At 40.3% G+C, this 14,455-nt stretch overlaps 2 protein-coding genes across 2 annotated transcripts; one reads left to right on the top strand and one right to left on the bottom strand.

The window, feature by feature from the left end:
• Nucleotides 1-3,862: 3,862 nt before the first annotated feature.
• On the top strand, nucleotides 3,863-6,108 carry fgf1a (fibroblast growth factor 1a). Its single transcript, XM_034093445.1, has 3 exons — nucleotides 3,863-4,112; nucleotides 4,857-4,960; nucleotides 5,157-6,108. Exons 1-3 carry the CDS (start codon nucleotides 3,953-3,955, stop codon nucleotides 5,346-5,348), a joined length of 456 nt encoding a protein of 151 aa, XP_033949336.1. The 5' UTR covers nucleotides 3,863-3,952; the 3' UTR covers nucleotides 5,349-6,108.
• A 771-nt stretch (nucleotides 6,109-6,879) lies between these two features.
• Nucleotides 6,880-14,405, bottom strand: ndfip1 (Nedd4 family interacting protein 1). Its single transcript, XM_034092894.1, has 8 exons — nucleotides 14,193-14,405; nucleotides 12,519-12,612; nucleotides 10,599-10,738; nucleotides 10,396-10,483; nucleotides 10,077-10,201; nucleotides 9,507-9,573; nucleotides 9,276-9,384; nucleotides 6,880-8,486 (listed from the first exon to the last, which is right to left on the bottom strand). Exons 1-7 carry the CDS (start codon nucleotides 14,226-14,228, stop codon nucleotides 9,278-9,280), a joined length of 657 nt encoding a protein of 218 aa, XP_033948785.1. The 5' UTR covers nucleotides 14,229-14,405; the 3' UTR covers nucleotides 6,880-8,486; nucleotides 9,276-9,277.
• Between the last annotated feature and the right edge of the window lie 50 nt (nucleotides 14,406-14,455).

Genomic DNA, 14,455 nt, shown 5'->3' with positions numbered 1-14,455 from the left:
CATGATATGTAGGCCAACAGCTGACTTTTAAGAGGTGTTCTACTTGTCCACTAGTAATACAATACTGCATTTGAAGTCACCAGGTCGCACGACGTGGTGAAAACCAAGACGCAGGGGCGGGAATACCGGGAGTTTCCCCGGTGGGCCGGTGCTGTGCGTGGGCTGGAGGGCCAAAAAAAAGAATTCTTTTTTTTTGCCTAAATCCTACCGACCCACATTTGTAAGTGTTCGGGCCACTCCCTTTTTTTTTTTTTTTATTACCTAAATCCTACCGGCCCACATTTGTAAGTGTTCCAGCCCAGCCCAGTGGGGTGTGGCCAGGGTTGGGTTGTAACGGAATACATGTAACGGTGTTACGTAATCAGAATACAAAAATCAAGTAACTGTATTCAGCTCGCGTTACATTTGAAAAACGAGTAATCCGATTACAGTTACTTTCATAAACCTGAAGTGAATACATTTTGGATTACTTATTGGAATTATTGGTGGAAAGATTTCTTCACAATATTTAATATTCATTACTAAAGGTACAGCCGAATCATCACAGCCCACACAACCGCGCAGATGGACCAAAAAGGGGAGCGTTTGAAAAAAATGTGCGGGTCCGCTCAGTGCAACAATAACAACGTAACATGGAGGAACAGAAGTCTGCGTTTAAAGTGTGTGTGTGTGTGTGTGTGTGTGTGTGTGTGTGTGTGTGTGTGTGTGTGTGTGTGTGTGTGTGTGTGTGTGTGTGTGTGTGTGTGTGTGTGTGTGTGTGTGTGTGTGTGTGTGTGTGTGTGTGTGTGTGTGTGTGTGTGTGTGTGTGTGTGTGTGTGTGTGTGTGTGTGTGTGTGGTTAAAACACATCGGCCACACCGCTCTTGAGCCTTCTAATGATTCTGAAGGTAAACACAGTGAAGGCGGTGCGTGCTCCTCTTCTCAGAGGCTGAGTTAACCCTCCCGCTGCCCCCTGGTGCTGCAGAGATTTCATGAAGTGAAGGGGTTTTTCCTTCTATAAAACAGCTGCGGGCAGCATATACTGTGAGAATACATAGATCAAGGCAGACTGGTGCACACACTCTCCTGTTTTGCCAATCCGGTGCTTAAACAAATATAGCTCTACACCCCTGGCCGAAATGTCCTTAAAATGAAGTCCGAGTTCCACATTTTAATTAATGTCCTGCCAACACTGGCAGGACAGAAGACGACACGCCCTTTCTAAGCCATGTCCTCACATCCCAAGCTGCATCCCCAACAAGTTTATTATGTTGTTACAACAGGGTTCAGTGGGAGTGGCTGTACGGCTGTACCCGTAGGATAGAAAAGGGGGAAGTGTCGTCTGACTCAGAGGTCGCGCGGCTGTGGAGAAGAACGTGTTGCCCACATTCTGTTACTGAGTTTAGGCTAGTTAGCTAGCAGGTATATTGTTTTGGGTGCAGTCACTTTTGCCTCCACTTGCTGTTCAAATAAATGTTGAAAGAAAAAGTTAATCTGTTTACAGTTCTATTTTATATGGGTAGAAGAAGAAGAAGAAGAAGAAGAAGAAGAAGAAGAAGAAGAAGAAGAAGAAGAAGAAGAAGAAGAAGAAGAAGAAGAAGGATGGATGAAACCCTCTTTAATGGTCACACATGCAGAGCACACAGTGAAATGTGTTCTCTGCTTTTAACCCATCCTAGTACTGTGGAAATTGATGTGAGATATTGTACCAAAGAACTGTGATACATGTAAAAGGGCAGAAAGTCTTGTTGCAATTTCCAGACACTAAAAGAGGTCTGTTGAGTTTCCCTGGTAATTATCAAATAGTAGCAGTTAAGTGAATACTGTTCAAGCAAATACCTGTGTTTGTGTTTTATAGTGATTTCTCTGTTTTGATCCTTTCATAAATGTGAGGACTAAAATGGCGAGAGACAAAGGGCTGTAAAAAATAAGTTTTATTGCAGTGGGGGAGGTCGAGGTATGCAGCACAGGGTGAGTGGGCCAGGGGAGAGGAAATTCTGTTTGAGATCTCTGGCAGGCCAGGTTTTAAGGAAATCTATTTATCTTGAATGAGTATATGTGTGAGTTTATACATTCCTGTGTGTTAATAGTTGAAGGAACAAAAGGTACATTTTTCCTCTCCAATATAGAGAGGTTTTTTGATAGATTTCTGAAACAATGTTCCCTTTTTCTTAGAAATAGATGAGCACAATAGTTTTTTCTTTGACTGTTTACCTGTTTATCAAAAGAGTGTTTTACGCTATTTGTGAAGAAGGAAGATGCAGAATTAGGGGTGATTTCTGTTTGGAGTGTAAAGATTATCCCTGATAATGTTTTCTCGGTTAAACCATCGATAGGCTTTACAAATGGGGAGGGGCATTTTCCTTGAGTTTTAATGGGGTGCCTTCCCAACACCTGTGGCTTTCAAAGCTGCCAGACGCTGATTTCCCTGTGAGATAGCGTTTTGGTATCTCCCCAATGAAACGCCACCCCTTCTTTTGTATTAGGGAAATGTTTTTCTGGTGGTTGGCCCTTTTTCTTCATGCGCTGACAAGACGATAGGATGTCCGCAGGGCGTGAATAAGGGCGGGAGTACTCCACACATTGCTTATATGACTCTTTGAATTGTATAAGTAATGTATTATATTATATCGTATTGCATTATTATTACTACTTTGTTTAATTAAAACGGATTATTGTTTAACTGGTATCCTGGTGTCTTCTAATTCCTTCCCTGTTATGATTTCAAGCAGGACTCGTCAAAACAACACGCGGTGAGGAGTTGGGTTGTAAACACCCCTACCTCGCAACAGTACCAGGAGTCTAGAACTAGGAGCAGTGGGCAGCTATTGTACAGCGCCCGGGGAGCAATGGGAGTGAGGGGGGAAGGGGGATGTCCGATGCCTTGCTCAAGGGCACCACGGCAGGAGGTGAACTGGGACCTCTCCAAGTAGAAGTCCACACTCCAAATAGGTCTGGTCGGGGACTTGAACCGGCGACCCTACGGCTCACAGTCCAAGCCCCTACTGACTGCCATAGATTTAGTCCCTAATTTTGCTCTCAAAATGGACCAGATTGATGCATTTAACTTCAACATTTAAAAAAAAATCTTCCCGGGGGAACTTGTCCCCGGACCCCCCTAGAGGTGAGGTCCACCACCTGCCCACACCCCCTGTTAAATGGTCTCACCCACATTGAGGATGCTTCCTACGCCCATGTTTTATTCCGTGTGTCAAGTCAGGCAAATTGGGTCAAAATGTTATTGCATCAATGATCTGTTAACATTCAAATCAGTAAATATTCATGGAATTTGTCTTTGTTTTGTGTTGTTTGTCTACCCTCCCTCCCAAATGTAAAGCGTCTTTGGGTTCAAGAAAAGCGCTATAGAAATAAAATATATTAGTATTATTATTAAATATATGCTGTAACTATTTTTGCTCTAGGCAACTCAAGGGCTCAGGTAATGTGATTACTATATGAATAATTGTCCAAAATAACATAAAATGCATAGTGTTTTTTGTTAAGTAACATACTTTCGTCGCCGGCCCGCCGACACATGCCGCGCATTAAACTGGCCTGTCTGTCAATTAATCCCCGGGCCACTTTTTCCCCCCTGTCCGCCCCTGGTTGGGACTATAATGCAAAAGATAATGTAGGCCATTGTTTAAAGTTGGATGCATTTGTATGTAATAATGCTCAGGAAAGATTTCCCTTTGGGACAATAATATACATGTTATCCAATTAAGTATCTATTAAAGAAAGTAACATAACTAAACTTTCAGTGTCAGTGATGATCACACAAAATCATCACGGTTGTATGGGGACCGGACTCAGGCACGCGCACCCCGCTGCCTCTACGCTCGCTCACGTGCATGTAAACACCATAGACTGTATATATAAACACCTGACCGCTGCAGGGGAGCGAGCCCGCTGATTCTTCTCAGAAACACAAACCTCTGCAGATCCTTCCTGTTGATTCCTCAGCTGTGTTAGCTATGAGCGGGATGGCGGAGGGGGACATGTTTGTATCGGAGGAGGAGCAGGTAGTGGACTGCAGGCGGCTGACCCGGCTGTACTGCATGAATGGCGGACACCACCTGCAGATCCTCCCCGAGGGGAATGTGCAGGGCCAGAGGGAGGACGGGGACGCGCACAGTAAGACTGCAGCGCACTGTACATGCAGGGCAGGGCTGCACCGTGATGCATGTACTTCCTTTAAGTGCATATAATAAAGTCCTTTAATGAGAAAATGTGAAATAAATGTCACACTTCAAAGGGCTACCTACCGCCCCGTAATGGTTTGAAGAAGGAACATCCCAGTAGCCTGTATGGAAGCCCATTTCCGCCAATATAAAAAATAACATGCAAGTCATTATAATGAAAAACCTTCCCACACATATGGATGAGGCTTTAGACTTTATTCAGTTTTTGCAACTTGTGCTTTTTTAATCTTCATTGTTTCTATGTGCCTATATGTGACCTCAACATCAGTAAAACCGTGCCATTAAAACCTTTTTCTGGCACCAATCCTTCCCCTCCCCTTACTCATTATATTTAACTGTATTTTTTACAGTACCATTGTGTGATATTACATTTCTACCCATTATATTATATTTTTGATATACCTTATGTATTACATTTATGCTATACCTTATAGAAATGTTAACATCTTATAGCAATATCTTCTCTATTTTGTATCTCGTGATAATGTATTTGTTTATATTGCAATATGTATCAAAATCTGCGGGCCCATATTTTGCTCTTTATTGTTATTAAATGTAATTTTGATGAAATGTCCATGTGTTGGTGCCATTTTGTGATCCTTGTTTTTTGAGGCATGTTCATGGAGTTCAGCTGTTGCCATATTATATATATATTTTTTACTTGTTCTCCTTTCAGTTGTTTTGAAGCTCAAAGCTGTGGACAGAGGTGTGGTGGTCATCCAAGGAACAGAAGCCGGGAGATATTTGGCCATGAGCGACGAGGGCAGATTGTACAGCTCAGTGAGTATCTGCAATAAACCTGATGATGTCATGATAACATATTAAGGTAAATTATGCATACTTAGATGTTTCTTCCAAGCTATCTGTTGTAAATTATAAATGAATCCTTGGTCTGTGCATTTTTAAACGTTCCATCTCAAGCCCAACTATTTAGGTCCCATGAGTGCTGTCAGCTATTTTTGTGTTTATCTCTCAGCCCACGGTGACTGATGAGTGTTATTTCCTGGAGAAGTTGGAGGAGAACCACTACAACACATACATGCCTCAGAAATATCAGGACAGGAAATGGTATGTTGGGCTGAAAAAGAACGGCAAACCTAAACTGGGTTCAAGAACTCACATCGGCCAGAAGGCCATCTTCTTTCTGCCCCGACAGCTGTGTGACTGAGCGAAGACACTCACCACACACTGCAACTCAGCCTGAACCAATGTGAAGCTGCACCAGAGGAGGCTTTAGTTCATCAACATCCATCATTTTAGTTCACTAACAGCGCCAGACCTGAAGGAATGGTGTGGGAATGGTTGATGAGAACAACTAAGAAGTCAAGCTCAAAAGGAGACGAAGCTGCAACGTATTTTAATGTTAATGTTATGCAATACTAACCAGCTAAAGCTAAAAGACTGCATGTTGTCATGTTTTTTCCACTTAAAAAAGTTCATTTTTAGTTGGCAGCAGGGCAAAGAGCAAACAGTATAACAGTAATAATCACCCAGTATGAAATCACTGATTAAAGCTGTGGTTCTCAAAGTGAGCAGCATTTGAAAATGTTAAATGGGATGGGAAAAACACTAAGCAATAATATTCCATATGTATTGTATCGTAAATAATGTCCCGCCACACACTATATTTTATATAATATAGTGTATTATATACAATTAATTAAATATATCTGTTTTATTATTATAAATGTCAAATGTTCTCATTATCTACTGCACTTACTTTAAAGGAAAAGTATTGTAACCCGTTGATTGGGAATGTTGTTAGATTAAAAAAACACATTCATGACTTCCAAACATCTAACTGCTTACTGTCTGGGAACATATTCTCAAGCTTCAGATATCTATATCTATTTATCAGTGTCCTATTATGCACATGTACAGCATGTCTTGTGATGGAACTGTTTTATAAATAAACTACTAACAATGTGCTTTGCTTCCTCACTCATTTACATGTTTCTGCATCAACCCTTTGGGATTAGAATCATCTATCAATTTTAAAAGGTGTCACAAAGAAATATGAAACACTTATTTTGTATCTCCAGCAGAAACACTTTGCTGCTCCAATGTGTAGATCCCACACTGCACCGTTACAGATGTAAAGCTGTCCTTGTGGCACACATTTTAATTTTCACCAATGACCTGAATAAAAGTAGGTAACAGTGTTAGCTAATCTACCATAGCCAATAACAAATAAATGTAACACTTTATTTTTGTTGTTCATTTATAACTTCTTTTACCTAGTTAACATTTATTTATCCATATTTTGTAATCTCTCCAGTTTTAAAGGATATTTTTGGTTTAATATCCTATAGTATACATTGGAATGATTTCAAACCTGTTTTTATTTATCCTAATAATTATAAAGGAGTGCCTTGGAAATATTTGTTTACATAAATTGTGATAAAACCGTTTGAGACCCACTGAGATAACTTGACTAAAGTGAACTATCTAAAACCCTCAGAGTCCTTTACCTCACTGAGCCTCTCAGGGCAAATGGGAAATGTAACCGGGGTGAAAAGGGTGTTATCTTTACTTAATTATGAATGTTGTTACACCAAGGCCGAAAATTAGTTTTTTGTTGTATTATATTTCCATTTAATCTTGTGGACGTGCAGATTCCCTGTCCTCCATCAGGGGGTGCTGCAGCACCCTCAGCACCCCTACTTCCCACGGGTAACACAATCCAGACAACTCAGAAATGACGCATTAAAAGTGACATTTATTTAACACTAAACGAACTTTGTACAGTTTCATAACAACAAAACCCCAAGGTGGTAGCTCTACATTACATAGAAATAAGCTAAATGTGTCCGTGTCAAAGCCATGGCAGAAGTATGAAGATAACTGACTAGGCTAACATCTATTTAGACTGACAACAATGGTTGGAAAACCTTCTCCTTACTGAATATCAAACAGAAACCACTGCGTCAGTCACGCCTTGTTTTATATGTCTATGATTCAAAATAATGAACACCCTCTGGGTTTTATTAGTTATGTTTCTAAAAGTGCACCTGCATACAACATTCTTTGATATAGTTTGATACCCACAACAAAGCTAACATCTTACACCCTATTAATCATTTTTAAAAAGAATAAGAAATTATGAGAAAAACTGATTTAGCTTCCCCATCTATCAATTAAATCTTAAGGTAAAAGCACCACCTGGAAATGGAATTTGAATTATTTTTAGAAGATTTTATTCAAGTGTCTGAGCGAGATCATTATCGGCTGAAACCCAGACAGCACACTCTTCTGTGCTTTTCCACCGACATGAACGAGATGCTGACTCACTGACGACTCATGGAAAGGTCAGGCTGTTGCATGAGCCTTTTGAGGACATGGACCATAAAATGTGCTCGCACGCCCATACAAATCATCTTTCTCGCTGCCTGTCACTGACCAAGAACTCTGCATCCTTTCAATGTCAACCCGAAACGCCTCCAGGGTTTGTTGCTTGGCTTTTCTGGCCGTCTCGTGTCTCGCTTGGTCACGTTTAAAATCTGAAATGTGATCATCTAAAATCAGATTTGCAAATTAAATTCCATTTCCAAGGTGGATGGTTTGCCTGATTTTTGTCAACATAATAGCAAACAGGCAAGATCCTAACTTGTGATACATGTATGTAATTTGAATGAACTCTACTGAGTGCGTCTTAAATCACAACCATGTATGATTCGTTATGACGATGCCCTCAATGAACAGTTCCTAAAAGCAACGGACAACACTGCCCCCTCCTGGCTAAATAAAAGAGCAACACTACTTAAAGCCAACAGGTGAGTGAAATATGTGCTACATCAGCATTTACAGCCTAATGAGAGCTTGCTTTTTAAGTGTATGTGTTATCCAAAGACAGCCTATAATAGTCACGATGAAACCATAATTAGTGCAGATTACAGTGTTGCATGCTGTGGTAAATCTATCCTTGTAATAATTCAAACCTGTTGGCTTCATGTGTCACCAACATGAGACGTTCCCTATGTATTGACCTTAAGGGCAGATGCATGCTCGTACACTACTTTCAAATGATATAAGGCATTACTTATACATTACAGACAGAGATGTAAATAGCACTTAACATTCGCCACTAATGAGTACATCAAGGGACTATCACTGTTCACCATTTTCCATTAATAAAGTTTCAAAACATAATAAAACAAAGTGATATAATTCCTGAATATTTCATGGAGGATCGTCTTCATCTATGACTCGTCAGGCTGATTTCTGGCTGAGTGTCTTCACTTCAACTTGTAAACTCTTCTCAGAGTGACTGCTCCTGTTGGTCTCGCCCAGTCCCACTTCCAACATCCTGGATTTAGGATAAGGAAAGATTAACACATCAAGTCTTACAGTGTTGTTTTAATATGACATACTTTGTGGTTTGTGCCCATTAATAATGCAGACTGACAAGATTTATGCAATACTACTTAAATTAACATCATGTCATGTGTACACCCAGAAAACATGGAATTGAAATGAATGCTTGGTTAAATTGCATCATGGTCTCCCCAGAGGCTGAGCAGTCCCGCGAGGAAATGTTCCTGTCATGAATAATTAAAACCGGCTAAAATACCTAACAGAAATGTCCCTTTAAGTGCCAGTGTGACGGTCTGGAGGGAACTATTGGCAGAAAGGGAATATAATATCCATAACTATGTTTTAAATAGTATAGAATCCCCTGTATGCGTTTTTGTTGTCTTTAAAAAGGGCCTTTCCTTATTTTATTCTACATTAAGGCAACAGTAGGTTCTGCAAATCCCTTTTAAGAATGGCAAGATGCCACAAATTCTTCACACTGGATCTTTTATCTTATTATATGACAGTAAAACATTTAAAACAGACAAAAAGGTTGCTCAGTTTATCTTTGATTGTATAAAGGATGGACGGAAAAATATCTGAATTGAATACAGGTACCACAGATATTATATTTTCTATTCTCTTCACTATTTTCCTTGTAAAAACTACAGCACCCACAATGCAACTCAATTGACTCAGGTTAGTTCAGATATTTGGGGAAGATCGTACCCATCTGAACCTTAATATTATCATTTTGGTGCACATTTAAATGTCTCCACCAGGAGGAGTGTGAGCCCCTCACCTCTAATAGATGAAGAGGACCCTTGTCCGGGGCAGAGTGGCGTACGCGGGGTCCGCCAGCTTACGCACCCTGGAGTAGTTAACGAAGCCTCTGACGAACAGCATGAAGCCTGCAGCGCCAGGAGAACACATCAATGCAACATAAAACAATCATCTTAAAGTAACATCATGTGGGAAATTAAAGGATTTGATATTTAAAGTAAGAAAATGTTGAATAATTTGTCTCACTTACCCAGGGCCAGGAACACCCACCACAGCCAGTACTGTCCATCAAAGTAACCAGGGAAGTAGGTAGAAAACTGGAAGAAAGACACAGAGTGTTAGTAGCTGTGCAATGATTCAAATTCAACCTATGATCCATAAACTCTTACACATCCTACACATCTCCGTCGGAGACGCTTCCCATTCACTTTGAATGGGGTGACGTCACGCTTTGCTCAACTGAATTGAGGTTCCGTAACTTCTGTTGCTTTGCTTTGCCTCCGTTGCTCGCGGTGAAAGTTGAGAAAAGTTCTACTTTTCAAGCGTCGACGGAAGCGCCAGCCAATAAAATCATATGCCAGTACAAGCACTAACCAATCAAACCGCGTGCTCTGTGTGTCGGGGCGGGAGATTAATGTGATTGGTCGTTAACCCCAAGGGCCAGACACGCCCACCGGCAAGCGTCAACGCGACGGAACCGTGTGTAGGTTACGTTAGACCCTTCTAAGAGTTTGGGTATCCCTGTACAGTAAAGAAGATAAGAACTAGTAGTCCTGCACCTGGACTGAACACTGGTGAATATCCCCTACATAGCTCTTACCCTGACAATGAGAACCCATTTGATGAGGGACAGGCCGAAGCCGGAGATGGCTCCGTACCTGCCGGCGGCTGAGGTTGTCAAACAGAACGACAGGAAGAAGCCGATCCAGTTGAAGAGGAATGCCACTGGTGACAGAACAAAGAGGAATAATATGTCATTTTCAGAGCATGATTAACAGACAGAAGGAGATTTTTATCCAAGATGTCAGTTGTATTATAGTCGTTTGGAAAATATATGAATAACTTAATACCATCTGGTTATAAGTTGGCTCTATAAAAAAGGGAAACTGAATGCACGTCAACTGTTAAAGAGTTCTTACTAAAAAAGGTGAGCATGAAGATGCCGTCGTTTCCTATTCGCAGCTGGTCAGCGTCTTCAAAGTCATCCCTGGCCACGAAGTCGTCCTCCTGAGAAACAAGAAACGTGTCGAAATATTACTAACGCTTTACCGCCAATCTGTTTTGTTTGTATTAATACTGGACAAGGAGTAAGTCTGAACTTCTAAATGTGAGATCCGTGTACCGTGACTCTGCCAGGGACCAGGGGGATGGCGGCCTCCTCTTTGCTCCTCTCAGCTTCATCATAGGAGGGCAGGGTGGTGGCTACACTGTAGGAGGGGGGGTTTGGAAATCTGCTGCCATCTTCCTTGTATTCAAAGAAAGCTGTGGCGAAAACAAGCAGATGGGTTTTCATCCAGGTGCAGAGGTCTCCTATCAGAATAAACTCGCAATGAAGTTGTACAAATATATTATTGCGGGGTCTTTAGGGATTGTTTTACGTAGGTTGGGCTATTGCAGTTTTAAAGGTGTTTAACCTTATTGGTATAGATACGAGTTAGATATGTTTTCGACTGATCATGTACCATGAATATTTATAATATATGTGGTGGTCAGTTGGCAAATTCATCCAACAAACTCCATTTTGCAACCCAGTGATTGTGTGTTTCATCACCCTCAAAAAAAGCTAGATTGAGAGAATGTATATATATATATGTACAGTATTAAGCTCCACACGTAGAGTTGCAAGTGATAAAAGATTTGTTGCCATTAAATGTAAAATTCCCACACATATTTATAAGCAGAATAAAACACTAGTATATATATCTGTTATCGCCACTAATAGACAGACACAAATAAAAGAACACAATCACAGATTACGAAGTCATTGTCTAACGAAAAAAGATTGATTCTGATATGGAATCGATTGATCTTAAAATATTGATGTTAACTGCAGAAGTGCCATTTTTCCATGCTGACTGATATACCGGCTGTAACGCAGCTGACAGACAAACATCTACTTTCACTTCCTTCAGAGAGAAAAGCAGCAGCAGACCTGGGAGGGATGAGTTACAGCAGGAAGAAAGACATTAGTACTATCTGTGTCCATTACCGTTTATGTTCTGTCCCATACAAGCAAAGACTTTTATCTGGGTCGTTTGGCAGACATCCAGAATGCTCTTTGTGAGCTTCAAACACAAACAGCACTGAACCAGATCAATAAACTCACAGGAGAAACGCTCAAAGCTACACCCACTAATGCAACCACGTGACCTATGCCCTCTTAAGAGGCGAGATTACAAACATCAGATCTTTCTAAAAGGCTTTGCACACGAGATACTCTCCGTATGCATTATTCAGAGCAAGGCTAACAATGCTCCAGCAGGATAATGAAAATAATGTACATGTATTCTGCTATGAGGCACTGGTTTACTTGAGATCTCTGTGGGAAATAATGTATATTTAACCTTTTGATTATGTAATAAATGGCTCCTTTCTCTTTGCACAATAATGTGTCACGTAAAAAAACATGATGAGCAGATAACATCTGAGGCACTGATAGCATTTAAAGTAGTCAGCAGTATCTGCAGTTGTTGAAACAAATATATTCCATACAGGTTGAGGCTGTAATAAAGGATGTGACATTGTTTTCTGCTAAATGCAATAGGGCTGCTCAATTAAATCGTATTTTAATCTTAATTACGATTTTGGCTTGCAACGATTATGAAAACAACATAATCGAAATAAAACGATTATTTTTTAATTATTTTTTCAGTTGAATTCAACTTAAAGTTCAGGGTATTCAACTGTTAAAAACATACTGTTCACATTTTTTTTTTCAATAAATGGATGTTTTCAAAGTAAATGGATAATAGTTTTTAATAATCGTGATATCAATTATTGACCCAAATAATCGAGATTATGATTTTTGCCATAATCGAGCAGCCCTAAAATGCAGGGCACTCGACTCTTCTTTGAGAGATTAATGTGAAACTACTTCAGGATTGCCTTTCTCGTTGCAATTACTACAGTCTTGTTGCGTTTGATGCACAACTTGCCATGTGGTGGATGTGGTATGAAAGGATTTCAATACAACTCCCACTTCTAACTTGTGTGTGTTCTGAGTTTTGCAGCAGTGTTTAATGGAGCTGGGAAAGTTCCTAACCTGCATTTGCTGCAGCGATGCTGCTGTAGGGTGGGGGGGAATCCTGGGCAGCCCCCTCTTGGCAAGGCTGGGCCGGTTCGTCCTCATTCACCAGCTGGAGGACAACACAACCAGGATCAAACTTAAATCACAATATCTAGGAAACCTCAAGTTGTTGGCTCCTATTAATGAAAATATTCATACAGAATATATATTGGGACATAATGGATAATACTGTGGTAATTATCGCTGCAAGATTTCTCATTGCATTTTGTATTACATTCAGACAAAAGTTGTAAGTCAATGAGTAGGACCACTTGTGAACTATTGCAATTAAACATCAATGTGAGGAACATCCTTACATTAAAATATGTGACAAACAGACAAGACCAATGGGAGAGTGGGATATCCTATGGCCTATATATATATATATATATATATATATATATACACACACTATATTTACATTTGCAATGTAAAGATACCATAAGATTTGAGCCCTAATGCCTGCTCCACCTCAAAAGTAGAGTGAAGCCAGATGCACTGGAGATGCTTAAGAGAACATTGGGACATTTCCTCAGAAAATAACAAAGAATGGTGCACTTGATTAATATACTGTGCAACAAGTGGTCATAATAAATGTATCTGCTGATAGCAAGGGTTAGCTCAGTCAAAGCACTACTCCAGCAGTATTAATCACACACTAACCTGAGTCGAGTGCACCTTTATAACAACATACCCCAATTAAACTATGAACGGTGCCCTTATGATCTCACACATCACCTGCATTCATGTCAATACATGAGCTCATGTTCTGTAACAGGACTTTGTGTTACTGATCATCCAGCAGTCAGGTAGTATGACAGTGGTGTAAAGTTACTAAGTACATTTACTCAAGTATTGTACTTGAATACAATGTTGAGGTACTTTACCTGAGTATTTCCATTTTATGTTGTTTTCCACTACATGTATGGAGTGCCTTCAGTTACTTTGCATATAGATAAATGATAAACAATATGATCAACACTTAAACAGGACTTTGGTTAAACCTGGATTGAATTCAACAGCTACCCAGCAGGAAATAAAGTACTTAAAAATAGCTCCACCTTTGACAGCTTGATAAACACATCAATAATTATAATCAAAACATATACGATTGTAAAATGGGCCAATCTGCATAATTGGTACGTTTTTCTTTTGGTACTAAGTATATTTTGATGCTAATACTTGTGTACTTCTACTCGAATAACATTTTGAAAACAGGTGTTTTACTTGTGATCGAGTATTCATACAATCTGGTATTTCTACTTTTACTGAAGTACACGATCGGAGTATTTCTTCCACCTCTGGTTTTGGTTTAATGGTCGACAAAGTCACACTGCGCTGCATTCCTGCTCTGACAGGCCAACACTAGCTAACGATGCTCATTTACGAAGCTGCTAAATCAAAATGGGTCACATAGGCTTACAATTACATGAGACTAATTTATTATTATAGCTCATTACATGGTGAGACATGTTGACGTTTGACATACGATGTGTTATCATCACTAGCTAAGGCTCGCCCGTAAACCAATGTGAGCTGGTTGTTTTCAGTGACAGCAGCAGGCTAATGTTGACTGCTGTTAGCTTCGCTGTGCTAACGCTTTACCTGTTAGCTAACTACATGTTATCATGCCAGCAGACTGCTACATACCTCTTGGTATCTGACGTTGCTGTTTTGTTCTGCCATTGTGGGAGAGGAGCGAAAGATTTAACACGTTCTCTTTCCACTCCAACTGTGCAGATGTGTTCTGAATAAGAACTCTCGTCAACGGAGTAGCAGAGATAACGTTGGCTTTAGTCGGCCATCTCCTTCCTTCTCCTCCTCGCGCTGCTCCTCACCGCGGCACGGCGCTGCCTTCAGGGGCTGACGGAATGTTCCACTACAAGGTGTTGTGCATGAACAAGTTATAGTTG

The sequence above is a fragment of the Pseudochaenichthys georgianus genome, chromosome 10 (genome assembly GCF_902827115.2).
Source record: "Pseudochaenichthys georgianus chromosome 10, fPseGeo1.2, whole genome shotgun sequence".
In the NCBI taxonomy this organism is placed as follows: Eukaryota; Metazoa; Chordata; class Actinopteri; order Perciformes; family Channichthyidae; genus Pseudochaenichthys; species Pseudochaenichthys georgianus.
This window is presented reverse-complemented; position numbering and strand designations above follow the sequence as displayed.